At 44.4% G+C, this 18267-nt stretch overlaps 1 protein-coding gene across 1 annotated transcript in view; it reads left to right on the plus strand.

Moving 5' to 3' along the window:
• LOC147733201 (mucin-2-like) overlaps window positions 1–18267 on the plus strand; it is a 1190401-nt gene that overhangs the window by 753846 nt on the left and 418288 nt on the right. Inside the window, exon 25 of the mRNA XM_086957735.1 lies at window positions 15377–15533. Coding sequence (XP_086813861.1) covers window positions 15377–15533 — 157 coding nt within the window. The remainder of the gene's footprint in view (window positions 1–15376; window positions 15534–18267) is intronic.

The following is an 18267-nucleotide window of genomic DNA, read 5'->3' on the forward strand; positions in this document are numbered from 1 at the left end:
CATTCAAGTAGGAATGTAATCTGGAATAAACCCCAGAGCAGATAACCTCCTGCTCAGCCTCCAGGTAACTGATAAATCCTTTGAACAGCAACAGGTAGAAACATGGATGACATCACAGAGACATGACATAGACAAGCAGACACTAACACTAAGGAGGGACAAAGAGAGAGGAAGAGCAGGATGTAGCAGCATATTCAATGAGGGGAGGGAAAGTTCTAATTAATTTATTAAATACATTTTGCATTCAGCATTTTGTGTTGTGCTCATGCTCGTTGAATGCTTTGTTTCCTTAGAGCATACAGCGTTGCTCTCTCAAGCTTCATTTATCAAACATAATAATGACAAAAATGGCTCCTAAAGTTCTGAACTGAGAGTTACCTCTATCATAAAAGAAATATCTTTTAAATGTAAGTGTTCTGAACTTCTTTCTAAGCCATTGGTTGCACTATGGAATTTAACCATGGCATAGCATTGAATAGTACTTTCAGCAAATATGTAAACAATTCTGAAAAACAAGTACACACTGAATTGGAATAAAGTACACATTTGTATAGCATTAGAATTTTTTTTATCGATTATTTCTCCAAACTGCTTTCCCAGTTGTATAATTTTTTCCGGAGTACTAGCCTGACAGGAAAGTTCCAGAAACCGCTGTATCCCAGCTCCCTCTTGCCCCTCCTAATTATTAAAATAAACCAAAACCCCTTGATTGAAAATCTCTAGCTTACTTTGGAACTGCCACATTGCAGGTGCTTGAAACCCTTGAATGCGGGGCTAATTGCATGCTATATTTCCAGACTGCAGACTCCAGGCATCAGTTCAATTCATTCCCGGACCCCATTTATTCATGCTGGGCCAGCTTGACAGGAGGCACTGCAGTTTTATAAAGCATGTACCCTTCTGGTGTGCAAAGCACAATGGAGTGCGGATCTCCGTGGAATCTTGCTTAGTTTTTATCCACCTCAGTGGAAGTCTGCAGAGTAAACTCCACGAGCCACACCCATCCCTAATTGTAAATCTAACAGTGGCAAGTTGTTGAATGTATCTTAACTTACATCTTGATACCTTGAATAATATTTTGAGTTCGTTCCTGTCAGGTAGATTACTACTTTGGAAGTACCTTTGATTCCAAAGTTGAATCTGTATATAGTTTAATTTTAAAGATAGTCTGCAAAGCATGGCTGCCTTTAATATGACATCATGACACAGGGCAGTATGGCTGAGATACCCGCCACCCCCTCTCAACACAATCCCCAAAAGGAGGGAAACCGGAAACAGTTCTTGAAGTTTTTGGAAGTGGGAGGGAGTGACCCTCCCGGCCGTATTTATTAAAAACAAAATTAAAAACATTAAACGTTTCATGTTATGTACAATTTCATTACCACATTGCGATGTTTGGCTAACCTTAACAGATTCTCTAATACAGAGGTTCTCCTAGCCGAACTAACATCCTACAAAAACATTTTCAAGATCCCTAACCCGACTTACCCCTCCCACTTGGGAGGGGCGACAGCACGGAGGCGTACCTCAAGTGCAACTACTACCAATTTCCCTTGACTTGACGGGGGCACCTAAAAACTCGACGCCAGTTAAAGGTCGTTCGAAGACTCGTGTGAGGTATCTAGAAGGTATCGTAGACCTCCCCCCAACCCCACACAACTTACCGCATCTGCCGTCGCAGATGTCACTGGCCCCGGGAAATTCCCCAGGAGGGGGCTGTAACCCCTCCTACAAAGGAAGGGGCCTTGACCGCCTTTCCTTTACTTCCGGCGACCCATCCTTAGAAGGGACCGCCTCCCCATTGAGGGGCCAATGGCCACCTCTCCCGAGCGCTCCCATCCGTGTTGGGTGACGCCCACTCATAGGGATCTTCTAATTAGTGCTCACCGATCATGACCTTACCGCCTACCAAAATAAATACGACAATGCTAACTAAACCTAAGAATACATTGGCCACTATGACCGAAAGAGCATGCTTAAAAATCGATACTATATCCGAATCTCTTTAATCACAAAACCTACACAAAATTAGACCATTCTTTATTATACTCAACATCAACATGATACTATCACAACCTGTAAACAAAACAGAAACAGAATTATTGATCAACTTTATTACACACAACTGGCTGTCTCCAGGGGCTGGTGGGTGGGTCAAAATTGGCTCTTCGTTCTGTCCCGAGCTCACGTGCAGCGAGGAGGTGCAGCTTCAGAGCACAAGAACAAGAGGATGTCTTCTGGTCTTGCGTCCCTTTTTATCCGTCTTCAGGGCGGGCGTAAACCCGCCCCTGCCTGCCCCGAGGGCGTGGCTGGCTGCGTCAGTGTCTAGGCCAGCCCACTCTAGGGCGGGAAAAAGCGCGCCCCGGCTACGCCGCTTCGGGCATACCAGCCGAGACGCGCCTCCCGCCCAAAAATGGCTTCCCAAGGGGGATCGAGGCACTCCGCCATACGTTCGGGGGGACCGAGTGGTCGCCCCTTTCCATATGGCTGAGATACCCGCCACCCCCTCTCAACACAATCCCCAAAAGGAGGGAAACCGGAAACAGTTCTTGAAGTTTTTGGAAGTGGGAGGGAGTGACCCTCCCGGCCGTATTTATTAAAAACAAAATTAAAAACATTAAACGTTTCATGTTATGTACAATTTCATTACCACATTGCGATGTTTGGCTAACCTTAACAGATTCTCTAATACAGAGGTTCTCCTAGCCGAACTAACATCCTACAAAAACATTTTCTTGAAATATTGAAATTGTACATCCTAACGTTTAAGGGCCAACGGCAAGGTCGTAACCGGTGTCAAGATCCCTAACCCGACTTACCCCTCCCACTTGGGAGGGGCGACAGCACGGAGGCGTACCTCAAGTGCAACTACTACCAATTTCCCTTGACTTGACGGGGGCACCTAAAAACTCGACGCCAGTTAAAGGTCGTTCGAAGACTCGTGTGAGGTATCTAGAAGGTATCGTAGACCTCCCCCCAACCCCACACAACTTACCGCATCTGCCGTCGCAGATGTCACTGGCCCCGGGAAATTCCCCAGGAGGGGGCTGTAACCCCTCCTACAAAGGAAGGGGCCTTGACCGCCTTTCCTTTACTTCCGGCGACCCATCCTTAGAAGGGACCGCCTCCCCATTGAGGGGCCAATGGCCACCTCTCCCGAGCGCTCCCATCCGTGTTGGGTGACGCCCACTCATAGGGATCTTCTAATTAGTGCTCACCGATCATGACCTTACCGCCACAGGCCGGATAGTTGACCGGCTATCCGGACCCCCCACAAAACTCCTACCTAAAGGTCATGTTTCAACGTTTTTAACCATGCTAAGAAGTCTCCTATGAGTAACTCATTTCCCACCCGAGACAAATGCACACCATCCCCCAAATACATACTGTCATCATTAATACAACCATGCGAGATAGAATGCAATGTCTTGGAAAGGAACAACCTACTGACTTTGTTATTAAGTTTTCTAACAGAATGGTTCAAAGCATGAATCGAAATAGCCCCCCGCCACACCTTTCGTGGGATCATATGGGACCACGCAATTGTGCACCCCGGAACTCTCCTCGCCAACCAACTTACAGTGGAAAGCATTGCCTCTAGGAGAAGTCGTCTACCGGTGGTGACCAAATCATTGCCCCCTAAATGTACTATGACTATAGACGGCGGTGACCTTGTCCGCCCTAACAAACCCTCGAAAAATGTTTGAAACTGGTCAATACAGAGACCGCCCCTTCCGTAGAAGGACATCCTGTACCCGTATTCCCCAGCTACGTGAATCATGTCACCTGCTTTGAATACGTCTGCGGCACGCCTCACGTATGAGTGGCCCACGACCCACACCTCCTTTTTCACAGCCGGTGATGTCTGACCGCTGGCCCGGTGTAGGGTCGACTGCATAGTCCGCCCCGCCTCGTAGGCTTGCGTAACTGCAAATCAAACAAAACAAGAAGCGTGAGTACATTATTACAGCTTCACAACATGTGCAACCGCACGTATCTTTTATAACAATTGGAGGACCAACGCCCCACTCGTTTTACTTGCTCAACATTAAGACCCCTGGCTGTAGCTTCCGTAGCAGCCCCTATCCGAAAGGAATGGGTCCCAAATTCGCCCGGGTTCAAGCCCGCAGCGGCAATTGACATCGCAAGCACCCGCTGAAACTGAAATTTCGTCAGTGGGGTGGCGTCCGCGTGTCTTAACAAAGTCCCCCCCCATGCTGCCACCCTTCGTGCTAGGTAATCCTCTAAACACTTTACCGGACATATGGAGGACCCAGGAATCCTGCGTATGATGACGCAGTCACCCATCCCATCTTGGTCAGTCTTTGACCTTACAAAGGAGACAGTCATTGTTTCTCCCCTGATCTGAACGTGTTCTTGGCACAAACCCCCCGCCACATCCAGTTTGTTCCTTGCAACCAGTTCGCTTACCCGCATTGCTCCGTGAAATGCTAGCGTAAAAGCGGCTCGGAACAGCACTTCCTCAAACTGAGATGAACATGTGGCCGGGAGTGTGGCCAACAACTGGGACAATCTATCCAAACCTATCGGGCGCCTTTCATCTACTCTGCGACCCTCAAGGCGTTGCCACCCACGCAGCGCTTTCTGTACAACGAAAGACGCTGTTGGGTCCTGGATAGCGTGTGCTCTGGCAACAAAGGAAATGGCAGCACGATGCCTCTGGGACGTAGCCACCGATTTCCCAGCCCTACGTAAGGATATCAGGAAATTCACTACCCATTCCTCGTGACCCCAAAGTCGCTCTCTATCACTCCCCAAAAAGGCTAAATAGGCCCGAAACGCCCCTTCATATGCCTTCCTCGTCCTTGGTGCTAGACTCTCTCCCACGAGGTGACGAAGTTCGGGGCACCGAGAGACCAGAGAGCTTCGGGAAAGGGTGCCGGCTCTGGGTCCGCTGAGGGAAGGAAACCCGAAAAAGCCTGCATTTGAAAACGAGACAGTGCGTCAGCCGCCTGATTCATCACCCCTGGAACGTGTTTTGCTCTGAATAGCACGTTCAATTGCATACACAGTAAAACAATTTCCTTAAGCAGTCTTAAAATCAGTTTACAACGTGCTGCCTGACTATTGATGCACTCGACCACGGTCATATTGTCAGACCAAAATATGACCGAGTGATCTTTGAACCCATCGGGCCATGTTCTCAAGGCCACCAAGATGGGAAACAGTTCCAGGAAAGCAATATTACTCGTCAGACCATTCTCATGCCACCATGTCGGCCATCTTTGTGCCGACCATTTCGTGCCGAAGATGGCGCCAAAACCTATGCTTCCTGCCGAATCTGTCCATAGCCCCAGCTCTTCAGAAGACACGGCTGGTTCATTCCAGACGATTCTACCATTGAAATCCGCCAAAAATGCTAACCAAATACGCATGTCCTGGCGGATCTCGGCCGATAGTCTCGTGCGATGATGGCCCTCTTTGAGGCCGACCATCGCTTGGGCAATGTAACGGGAAAAGGGGCGGGCCATTGGTATTACCCTCAAGGCAAAATTCAACTGTCCCACCACCTGCTGTAATTGTTGCAGCGTAACTTTTGATGCATTTATACACATTTGCAGCGCAGCCCTGAACTTCAACACTTTCTCAGCTGGCAAACGGAAACACCCCTCAATGGAGTCCAACTCGATCCCCAGAAACTCGAGGCAAGTCGTAGGACCCACTGTTTTACCCGGCGCCAATGGCACACCAAAATGTTTCATCAACACACAAAATTCGGCCAAGGCCCGGCCACATTCAAGACCCCCGGCTGCCCCAAGAAACAGAAAATCATCAAGGTAGTGCATTACATCTTGAAAGCCCGTGTTCTTTGTGAAGGCCCATTGTAGAAAACTACTGAATTTCTCGAAATAAGCACAGGATATAGAGCACCCCATTGGCATACACCTATCCATGTAATAACAACCCTGAAACATGAATCCTAGGAGACGCTGGTCGTCTGGGTGTACCGGGAGCAATCGGAACGCTGACTCGATATCTGACTTCGCCATCAGCGCCCCGGGCCCCAGGCGATTCAAAATGGCTACGGCCTCATCGAAGGATGCGTACCGCACCGAACACACTACTGGATCGATTGCCTCATTTACGGAAAGACCTCGTGGAGCTGATAAATTATGAATCAGTCGGAACTCACCGGGGTCTTTCTTGGGGACTACCCCTAAGGGAGAACAAACAAAATTCTGGACCGGGGGTACACTAAACGGGCCGGCGACCCGACCTCGAATCACCTCCTTCCGGATCTTATCCTGTACTACGGTTGTACGCTGCAGGACGGAAAGTTGATTTTTACACTTATCCACACCCTGAAAGTCCCCTACCGGGATGCGGAAACCATACGAAAAACCGTTCCGCAGCACCCCAGCAGAAGTACGATCCGGGTAGTCACTGAGCCAAGGAATCATTGCCAGGGTATCAATCGGAGTGGGTAAAGGCGCCCCTCGGACTATATTAGACCTGTTTGGCACCTCCTCTCCCCCCGTTATCACCCGTTCTGGCTCTGCACGAGGCCTCAGGATGGGACGACCCACAACCACTACATTCATGTTTGAATTTACACGATCCCTGCGGCCTAGTACATTTACCTCTGTTGTAATTAAAGCAGAAACCCCTTTTTCCGGTATTGCCGGTAGGTTTCGAGTGATCATCGGCACCCGTACCTGATTGAAAGGGCGTCCCCGCATATTGCCGGGAGGATTCGCCAACATTACTTCCCACCAACTGCATTTTCAACATTCCTGACTCCTTCATTTTATCCCAAGTCAAGGCATCATAACAATCCCAGGTTAAACTTTTATTATGCTCCTTTTCCTTTCTGAACAGATTATCGTAACAGAACCAATGATTACCCTGGTGCGATGTCGAGTACCCCATGATTCGTGATTGATAGATTGGGAACTCAGAAAGCAACTCAGGTCTACGTTCCCCCAAGATTGATGTAAAGATTCCCCAAGCATTGCCCCAATTGCCGATATTCTCATTCACTTTAAAGGCGGCCATTTTTGCGCGCCAAACACTCGGATGCATGAGATCCTTCTGACTCTTTACATGCTCTACCTCATAATGATCAACAAGCAATGAAAAAATGTTCACATACTCCCCCGCCCAAATCTTTTCCTTAATTGCCAAAGGAACATGTTGCCCCAACTTTTCTCTCCGAGAGGGAGTTGACTCATCCCTCGCGATCGGCAATGGCCGCTTACCTGCACCTCACGCTGCCTCTGTGGTCGCATTCGTCCCTGGTGTCTTGTCCCCTACTGCAGCCGGCACGGGCACCTTGGCTGCTTCCCGTTTCTCACGCAATTGCTTTATCAGCGCCTGCGCCTCGACAGCCGTGGCGCCCTCGTTACCTTTACCCAACCACGCTGCCAATTGTGCTGCCAGCTCGGGCGGCATATCATCCTCGGACACGGGGGTGACCACAACGGGAATCGGATTCCCCTCCTCCGGCACGGGAGTTGGAGCCTCGAGCGGGGTACTAGGACCCGGGATGTCTTCACCCGCTGCCCCCCTCCTGGGCCTCTTGTTTTTCCCTCCCGGGGCTGCTCCCGCCAAAGGACGTTTTGGACCCCTTTCCTCATTCTTGTCCACCCGCTTCTTTAGCTCGGACATCTCCTTCATGAGAACACGCAGCATCTGGTCGGTAGTGATGCGCTTTCCCACCTTCTTCGGCATTCTCCAACAAAGTAACTGCAAAACAAACAAGAACGATTAAAACGCTCAAAATTGGCTCTTCGTTCTGTCCCGAGCTCACGTGCAGCGAGGAGGTGCAGCTTCAGAGCACAAGAACAAGAGGATGTCTTCTGGTCTTGCGTCCCTTTTTATCCGTCTTCAGGGCGGGCGTAAACCCGCCCCTGCCTGCCCCGAGGGCGTGGCTGGCTGCGTCAGTGTCTAGGCCAGCCCACTCTAGGGCGGGAAAAAGCGCGCCCCGGCTACGCCGCTTCGGGCATACCAGCCGAGACGCGCCTCCCGCCCAAAAATGGCTTCCCGGGGGGATCGAGGCACTCCGCCATACGTTCGGGGGGACCGAGTGGTCGCCCCTTTCCATGCACACTTCAGTGTAGGAAATCTACGAGACCTCTAAACCTCACTGCCATATTATACACTAGGGACTTATAGGGGTATGTCAGTACCAACGTCATTATATCTAATTACCATATACTTGTATGCAGAGCACATGCCCTGGGACTGGTTAGCAGAGCCCAGGGTGCAATCAGAGCTAGAAAACCAGCACCTAGTAATCAAACATAGGGCAAAAAGTGGGGAGACACTGCAAACAGGTCCTGATTGCTCACATGCAATATTACAACATTTGAATGTTGGGAGCTCTATTGAAGACACGGAGTGCTCCGCGCTTCTAATGGCTAGTAAAACCCAGAATGTTCAGCATTCCAACATTCCAACATTCCAATGTCTGTGGTTCACCGCTGTTGCTGTGAACAAACGCCTAATGGACTAAATCCCCTTGGGCTCACTGAAGCCTTTGTTTTTTTGTTAGAACATTCTGCCCTCTAGTGGATTAATGTTCTAGTAGCCCTATTGCCCCCCGTAGCCTTCAGCTTGGGCCTTTAATGCTGGGGTGGGCCTTTAATGGTTGGTATGGACATCTACAGTGGGCTATAAGGCTATATGAGAAAATTGGATTGTTGGGAGCTCAATTGATGACAATGAATTGGCTTGTGGCCTATAATTGCTAGTACACACCTTCTTTGCCAACATTCTAATATTCGTCTCTCTGTTTCTCCTATGGAATGTTCTAACAGCCTTATAGCCATTCTGCTTTTACCAGTTGTTAAGCTCTGTTTTTTCCTTCACCTGTGGCTCTGGCCTACAAAAGTCAGGTTCAGATCCTTTAAGGACCGGTATAGCCCATGGCAGCAGGCTATAAGACTATATTCGAAAATGGGGTAGAGTCTCCCCTTTGGTAATTTCCATGAAAATTAAAGAAATTATATTTTTCACACCAAGGCATTCACTCTTTTTTCATACCTTCCAAATGTATGGTACTTTGTGTGAAGAACGGCTTTCCCTTTGCTTTCCAGCCTTCAGTGGCTGTATGATGATAATTTGCCTGTGGATCTAAAGGTTTGAAGGTAAAGGTACAGAAAATGAACTCCACTTACCTCCAAATAGCTGTGTAAGCTTATGTAGGCTTTTGAAGAATGAATGTTGCTGGTTTAAGTCTTGAGACTCACTCAAGTCTGGAAATATGGGCCGATTTCCAATGATTTCCTGTGGTTTTCCCTTGGCTGAAGATGCTGTCAAACTAAACCTATACAAAAAACCTACGTTGATGATATCTTAAGACAGAGGAAATCTTCATGAATCAGATCCATTAGTCCTAAGACTGCCCCAAGCAAGGGCAGTCCCTTTGCAAGTCAGGCCCATCTTTAATGATTTAATAAAATAATAAGCCATAAACAATCGTCCACAAATCAGGCTAATGTTTTCTTTAGGTATTTAGGCCTTGGACAAGCTCTGTCTCCTGTCCAAGGTCTGGTACCAAAGTACCTATATTGGAAATGTTTCTCTTCATAAAAACAACAATTGTATGCCTTTGAATTTCATCGACGTCTGTGTTTTTAAACGGACACATTTAGGATCTTTGCCCGTTACCAGAAACTCTAGTGTCTTTTCCGATAATCTTGCTTTCTACAAGGCCCACAAGATACCCCTCTTAGGTATGAATTGCCACCGCAGGGCAATTTTTCCTTGCCAATACAGTTATCCTGAGACGCAGAGACACCATAGCGAAGGAGCGAGGGACTGTAAATGGGGATAGTGGACGGCGGAGTCTGGCAGTCATTAAAGACTGAAGAGTTAGGCGGTTGTGTAAGCACGAGTGCTGCAGCTGTATTCGACTTCAGAGAATGCGAGTCCTGTGACACTGCAGATGCAGCTCAGTTAGTTTTGGGTGCAGTTTGTGAGAGAGTCCCAATGTGCCCCGCTCGTGCCCCGCCTGGATCCACTACTGTCCCCGCGGCTCACCTGATTGGCAGAGACTGTGCTTGGAACTCAGGACATCCTTGAGCCAAGCAAGTGAAGCTGTGGTGAGCTGAGCTGAGGTGAGTCGCATCTCCGCCTCCAGCTCCAAATTGCTACTGCTCGTTTTGACCCCCAACCCCCCAACTGCCCTCCTGCTGTTACAGAGGAAGCATTTTGTGATTGACAATATTGGGCTTTTACAAACAATACTTGATAATTATGTTACAACTAAATCGAAGGTAGTCTGTAGTCTGTTTGTAGACTTTCCAACAACCTTCAACAGGGTCGATAGACCTAAGCTTTGAAGGACATTTATGAAAATGCGAATTCCGGAAGCTCTCTTGAGGCTAATTGTCGCCTTACACTCGTCAATGTGCTGCATTGTCCTGATGGGAGGGGTGAAGGTCTAACTCATAAGATCCGAACTTGGACTGAAGCATGGATGCTTATTAGCCCCTCTGTTTGTTCCCCTTATTACTAAGCGACTTACCGGAGTGTTTCCTAAGAATAAAGAACTTACCCCCCTAAAATAGCTTCATGCTTCATACACGTTTTATTATATGCTGACGATGTGGTACTTTTTGATCTCACACCGATCGGTCTAAAATGCAATATAGAAGCTTTTCTTAGGTACACCAAAACAAGTTACTTAACCCTTTAAGTGCTGCCGTCGGCCAACGGTCGTCTCGAGCACTACTTTGCCAGTGCTGCGCACGACCGTTGGCCGACGGGCCAGCATTCGTTCTCCGAACGTTCAGCACTGGGCGCTGAACGTTCGACGCTGCGAAGGTGTTAAAGGTAAATATCTCCAAAACAAAAGCAGTAGCGTTTAGGAGAGAAAAAATTCACTTTGACTGGAAATTAAGTAGTAAACTGATAGTAAAAGCATATACTTATCCTGGGAGTGTATTTTTATTCTTCCGCTGGAAAGAGACAATTCCACTCACTCCTTGAAATATATCATGCTACAATTTCTTCCACTCTGACATATGCATTAGACTATATTCCCATAAACAAATGGCATACCTTGAATATGATTGAAGGGAAATTAATCTGTAAAATAACCACAATGAGCCAAGCTACACTTGTACAAGTACTCCTCGGGAACTCTTGTTAGCTAGTACAAGTACCACTGCCAACGTAATCAGTTGAGCACAGAACCCATTGCATGCGGTAGAAGGCTCTCTGAGAGTCACCTTTCAGGTTGGAACTAGTAGCTATACTTTTAAGGAAAATCTCGCGACAGCTTTAGACCATTTCATTTTCCCTATATCCCTCCAACAGTCACGTGAACACTGGAAGATATTTTATAAAAACATGAGCGCTTCTAAGTTTCAACCTAGATATTGTTCATTGCTCTCAGCTACCCTAAAGTACAAGACTAAGCAACAATATGTGAGATTTACTCTAGAAGAAAACGTTCAATGCTGTGTTATTATGCTTTGTCTAGGAATGTGACCTCTAAATGCCTATGCTAAACACTAGGTCAAAACAAGTGATAAGACATGATTAGGCAAGCTATGTAATGGAGGAGTACACACAATAGCACGTGTTATACATTTGCCCTATTAATGGATTGGTAGAAGCTCGGCATTGCTTTTTAAAAAAAACAATATTCTGTAAATACAATCTATTTACTGCTAATTATTTGCCTGTTTTAATTAGTTCTACACCAAATGAATTTGCTTGTCATAATTTGTATACCTTCCAAAAAAATCTATAATTGTTTTAAATGAATTTATACATATTACTCCTATATTTATAATACTGCATTGATGTTTTTTTATTTTAAATTGCCGATCTTTGTAGAGGTCTAAATCAATAAATGTACTTACTATCTTGAAGGTAACTGAAGTGTTTATGAGATGTGCTTTAAAATGGCTTTTGACTGTTGAGAACTGAACTTCCTACTCTGTAAAGAAGAAAAAGCCTTATCTTGTAAAGTATATGTGCTCCTTCCTATCAGCACTGCCACTTGTGTGAAAACTGAAACCTACATCAGGCAATGACAATTTAGTAATATTATAGTACTCTAATAGAGTGTGGCACTCTCCTTCTAGAACCACATTTAATTATATATTAGTTTGTCTCCCCAATTATGAAGTAATTTCACTAGCGCATGTGAGCAAGGAATTAGTGTTATTGTCATTTGCCAAAAGCATTCCACTTTTTTGTCTGTATTTGTGATTGTTTTTTGGTTTGTGTTGAAAAGCTAAGAAACTGTTACACAGCATCTCTTCCAAGAGTCTCCGATAAGAGCTATCAGGCATTTGGCAAGTATAGACCAGAGCCCTCTTTTCTATAATTTAATCCAAACATATATTTGCAGCTCACTATATTACTGCCTCAAAATTTCACAGATGCTTCTTAGTAGTTTTTTATCATCTACGGTTCCTTTTTCAAAAGTGCAGCAGTTTGACTCCTGTGTGTGGTTACAACATTCTAGCAAATGTATGTGTGAAATAAACAAAAAAAAGTCTGAAGCTGGTCTCGGTATGAATAGTCACCAAAGATATATCTCAAGAAAATGTTTCATTTTAAATCTTTTATCTTTTTCGAAAGACTAAGGGCCAGTTTAAAATTTGGGGGTCGGGCACTGGGTCGGCGACACATTTTAATCATTGACAAGAACTACCTTCTGAGCAGTTTCTGCAATGTATTGTAACTTTGCCAGACTGAGCTGTACTGTAAAGTTACCTTTTTAATTTTTATTTTCAAAAACAAAACTGCAAAGCAGGACATTATTTTTGAACATACAAAAACAGCCCCCTCCTCGCTATGGGAGTTATCCCCAGGGGCGGGAGGGGGAGGCGGAAATTTTTCAATTTTCACTGCCCCTTACCACCAGGGTTTTCCCATCAGTGACGGGCAGTGAAAACTGTATAATATATCTGCCCAGCTAACTGAGGTTGGAGTATGGGTTGTTGGAGGGGTGTAGCCATGGCAGAGATGGAGTAGTCTCCGCTGCCATTACACCAAAGGTCTGCTTGCATTTAAACTGGGTGGATGAACCATTATGTTGGCAGAAAGAGTACTGCGTCACTGTTGGCAACATATAAATCAGCTCCTAAAACGAGAATTTAGTTGGGATATGAATTTGATCTCTTCTTTAACCAATTTGCGGAACCATAGGTATTGGAGGTGGTTTTAATATTGGGGTATTGCCCTCCTGTCTCATGCAATGTATTGGGTCAAGACCTCTAACCATGCTCACAATAAGAAAGCTAACAGGCAGGGGAAAGCATCGATGCAGAAGTCAACCTTTAGCAAAATTATAACCACTAGCAGTGTGTTGCTCACCCTTCCAGTCCCTATACAATCTTATGATTCCCATGGAAATCATCCTTCTTATCTGAAATGCTCACAAAGTCATATTTTAGTCCTTGGATCACCAACGTCTTCTTAAAACCCACACATTAGAAAATGATCTCTGCAGACCCATAGGGGCCCGGGAAGGATCATCATGGCAGGGCCGGCTTTAATGCTGGTGGCGCCCGGGGCCACAATCAGTTTTGGCGCCCCCACGTCCCATGACCAACTCCTCTGATTCTCTCACTACCATCTGCAAAAGTGCCCCTCATCTCTCCTATAATAAGATATTGCTAAACACAGCCCGCCCCCTGAGGTCACATCGCTCCCCTCCACAGGTCAGCGCCCAGTGCGGCCGCACCAGGCGCACTGCCCTAAAGCCGGTCCTGTATCATGGTTATGCTCAGGACTAGAAGTACTTCTGTGCAAGTAAGCTGTAGACTGGGAAAAGAATATCCAATCTTGTGATCAACATTTTTTATCTAAAAATCTCATCATCTTACATATATATCCCAGTCATTAAAGCACCAGGGCCCGAAGACTCTTCCAAAAAACAGGTGATGGCTTTATTTGTGACATTTTAGGTCTCAGCATGGAACCACAACTCCACCATAAGGGCGAAGGAGTATCGCCCCAGTTGAAAAATAAAATGGCAATAAAATGTATTTATTACCACTTTATTTTACACTACTCCCGAGCTGAGTATCAGTGCGGGGTATAGGCATTAATGCTGAGTGGCAGCAGCAGGAAGGGTTGGCGGTCACCTACGTTTAAGGTGTGCATGTCACTTTAGATGGGCTGACTGTCTTGTGTCAGCCGGTCAAACGTGTTCACTTTAAACCTCGCCATTTCAAGCTGTCTTAGACAGCTGGGTTTAGGAAGCACAAGCCCCCAGCGCCTGAGGGAGTATTGATCGAGCCAGCAGGCTCCAACCATTCCTGGTGCTTCTGTCATGCTGCTTAACATTTTGAACAACATGAGATCAGCGTCTGGAGTGGTTAACAGTGTTGGCTTTAAAACCACGTGCTCCCAGTAGGACTCAGAAACACTGAGGACAGGAGGATGTGAGCCAGTGGTTAAGTACATATTTAATTTTAAATGTTATGACCCACTGACAGGCACACATATAAACCTCACATTGCCTTCAGCTTCAACTCCAGGGCCCTCAGTTGTGGTTCATTATAAACAGTGCTTATAATGAGCTATGATTTGGTGCGTTGGAGTTAAACTATATGCTATATAGAAAACTTCTGAACTGACCTACCTTTTTTTACAAATTGGTATGACTCAAATCTGTTTTCTTCAAGGATAACGCCCAACCATATCAAAGTGTCCAAGAACCAATAATTTTCATTTGAATTACATTTTATTTTTCATTTATTTCTTTTGGTAAGTTTATCATTTCAAAAGTATTTTTTGTGGTATTATTATACAAAACAGTGGTTAACAATTCATTATTTCCACATTTAAGCAAGGAACTAGTCAAAAAATACATAACAAACTTTTTTATACATATGTTCAAACAAAACCCCCACAGAAACAATTATAAAAAAGCTAGATAGAATCAGCTTTATAAACTCATTCATAACAGTCTCACCATTCAGTCTGCTCATACAAACACACTCTCACATTCTACAGACAGAAATCTAGAAACAACAGACAAAACTGAGATACAAAATCCCAAAAGTGAGATTTTGTTCAGATATTTTCCCTGGGCACCATCCCCAATTTATTATCGGTTATCATTCTCTTAGGGGTCCTTCTCAGTGGAATTCTCCGATGTCTGTATGTGGCCTTGGAGTTAACCCTAAAGCCATCAACAACATCTTAGTGCCTCACAGTGGGTCAATATGACTGATTTGTTTTCCCCACCACTAATGCTTGTCACCACCACCATTATCAGCATGTACTGTTGTGCTTCCCACAATCTCAAGCACAATAAGATGGAGAAGGTCCCAAGAGCCTAATATAATGGAGCACGTGATCAAAATAGAAACATTGCACCCAAGAAAGATCACTCAATAAATCTAAGATTCTAAAATTAACTCTCACATTTTCCCATCAGGTGGACGCAATTCCTTATTATGATGCCTGTTTAAGTGACACATGTGCCTGCGACACTGGTGAAGACTGTGAATGCTTATGCACTGCGGTTGCTGCTTATGCTGAGGCCTGCAATAAGGCCTGTATTTGTATTCACTGGAGAACTCCTGAAGTTTGCCGTGAGTATCAATTAATGCACTGAGTGAAACAATAATCGAGAAGGGGGGAGTACACTTGGAAAGAAGGAGACTATGAAGTCAGTAGGTGAAGGGAAAGATAAGGCCAGAGGTACTGAAATATGGGAAAGGGAGAGAGGAAAGGAATAGGAGACTAAAGATGGAAATGAATAGCATAATGGAGTGTACAATTGCTTAGAAGGTGGCACGGAGTAGTAGTGGCAGCACTTACGGTAGTACTATAAATAGGAGTAGTAAAATTCTTTTTGCACATAGGCCCTGGTTATGACTGATGCAGTGAACCTAAATTGGCAGTGCTGCACCCATAGTCACCAAGACACCGGTTATGTGAACTTCTGAGATGTCAGAATAAAGGGATATTCACAGACAATCCATGTGAAATGGGAATATCATAGTCCACATGCTATTCGGAGTTTGGAGCCTGTTTTTCCTGCACACAGTTTTCAAAATGTCAGGTGAAACAGTGTTTCCGCATTATTACTAATCCCAATGCTGCATCCTCATGTAGTATCCTTAAAGAGGTGTGTTTTCAACTTTTTTCTGATTTTGAGCAGGGTTGAGGAGGTCCTGATGGATACAGCTATGTTGTTTTGAATCCTGGATACATAGAGGGAAAATGTCTGTTGTTGTGTATTTACATTCTTTACACTTCTTCGTCTCCAGACTGATGTTGTCCTGGCTGTGGGTGTTCCAAGAGTTACCAAAGATGGTAACATTGTCAGCTAGAGAGTTGTGGGCATAGGTTGTGCTGGTTTTGTAAATAGTGCAGCTGGATTTGAAGGTAGTGCATGTTGGCTTGGAGAGTCAGCTGAGTTTTATCAGGATGGTGGTGTTGCAGTGATATTCCTACATGCCCTGGACGATATTATCTGCGGTATATGGGATTCTCCTATGGGGTGCAAGTTTGGAATCTAGGAGACCATGGAGCAGGGCGTTTTCCCCATTCAGGGTGTCCACTGTATGAAAAGGTTCATTAGGCCTAACATATCATACGTTGTCTCTTACCAATTATTCAAGTTATTGAGTGTCTGGGTTAGGTACATTTGTAGTAGTGAGCATAATAAAAGATAAAGTTGATGTCAGTGACGCTCTGGTGATCATACATCATGAAATACCTCAGTTAAAGTCGCCTATCACTCAAAAGCTAAAGCCACCAACGTGACTTAATTTACATAACTCATGTCTATTTGAGATCCCGAGGCCTGGTAAACCAACTCCAACTCATATGTGAGCTGCTCCACCTCTGCTTTGGGAAATATATGGCCATATGCCTACAAACTGGAAGTGGTGAAATGTCTGGTAATTGCTCTGCTATGAAACACCCCCAGGCTTTGGTTTGCGGTACCTTAATATCCCAAAAACAAAACCATTCGAAAAATACAATATCAGTGGTCATATTAATAATTATTGGCAGTCTCATCAAAACTTTCTCTGACAATTAAGGTTAATACAGCAACAACTCTGGGTCTCCAGGATCTTCAGATCATAAATATAGATGTCGCCTACACTTCAGTTATGCAAAGTGAGGGCCATGGTTGTCTCCTCTTGGTTCTCCTCTGGATGAAAGTTTGGAAATGGTCTTTACCTTGGCAATTCCAACTTCACATTGTGGAAAAAGCAGCACATGAAAATTTAGCTAAGGCATAAGTAAATACAAACATAATTGATGAATTTCAAGAAAGGGTAGAATAATGCACTTTACTAGAATGATGTATTTGAATCCTGTTATATCATTAGTTTAATTTTAGGAAAGCACCTATGTATTTTATCCGTAGTATTTAGTATGATCTTACCTGTTTGTCATTTTAAAAGGAGTCAATGTGCAATAGATATTAGAATCTTAGCAAAAGAAAAAATGCAATGACTAAATGAATCACACCGTTGAGGTATTTTTGTAGTACAGATTAATAGGACTTTCATTTAAAGAAAATTGGGGTAGTGCAGAGATATTGAAGGTAAAAAGGAAAAAAAAAAACTATATTTCTAACACATTGGTAACCACAGTGTATTAGGCAATGTTGTGTCTCAGTTTCTTTTCATTTTATTTTATGTAAGTTTATTGTATTTTGCTTCAAATGTATTGGTTCTTCCAGTGTTTCTATGGGTAACCAAAATAGAAGAAAGGAATGTTTAAATAATCTGTTTACCGGAAGACTCAGTTGAAGGTGGTTGCTGAGATGTGTCGGTTGTGTTCAATTACTGTAACTGTTGTAGACCACATTAACAGTTCATTTACTGAAGAATAAAAAGATATGGTATGTATCAAAAGGCCTGGAGAGTCCTGGATCATCTATTCTTGTTATATATATATATATATATATATATATATATATATATATATATATATATATATATATATATATATATATATATATATATATATATATATATATTCACAGAAAAAACCATAGGTTATAGTGGATATATAGTTAGGAATTTGCATTTACAAAACCTTGAAAATTCAATGAAAAAACCATTGGTTTTAGGCCATATATAGTTAGGAATTAGCATTTACAAAACCTTATTTTACTCGCATAAAACCATTGAAATTCCATATATAGTTAGAAGCGCTAACTATATATCGCGCACCCGCAATCCACTGCTGATGATGTCACATATTACATCATTCATGACATGGTCAGTGACATCACTGATGACATCACTGATGACATCTCAAATGACATCACTGATGACATCACTGATCACAACATCCAGT

This window comes from Lissotriton vulgaris, chromosome 2_1 (assembly GCF_964263255.1).
Source record: "Lissotriton vulgaris chromosome 2_1, aLisVul1.2, whole genome shotgun sequence".
NCBI lineage: Eukaryota > Metazoa > Chordata > Amphibia > Caudata > Salamandridae > Lissotriton > Lissotriton vulgaris.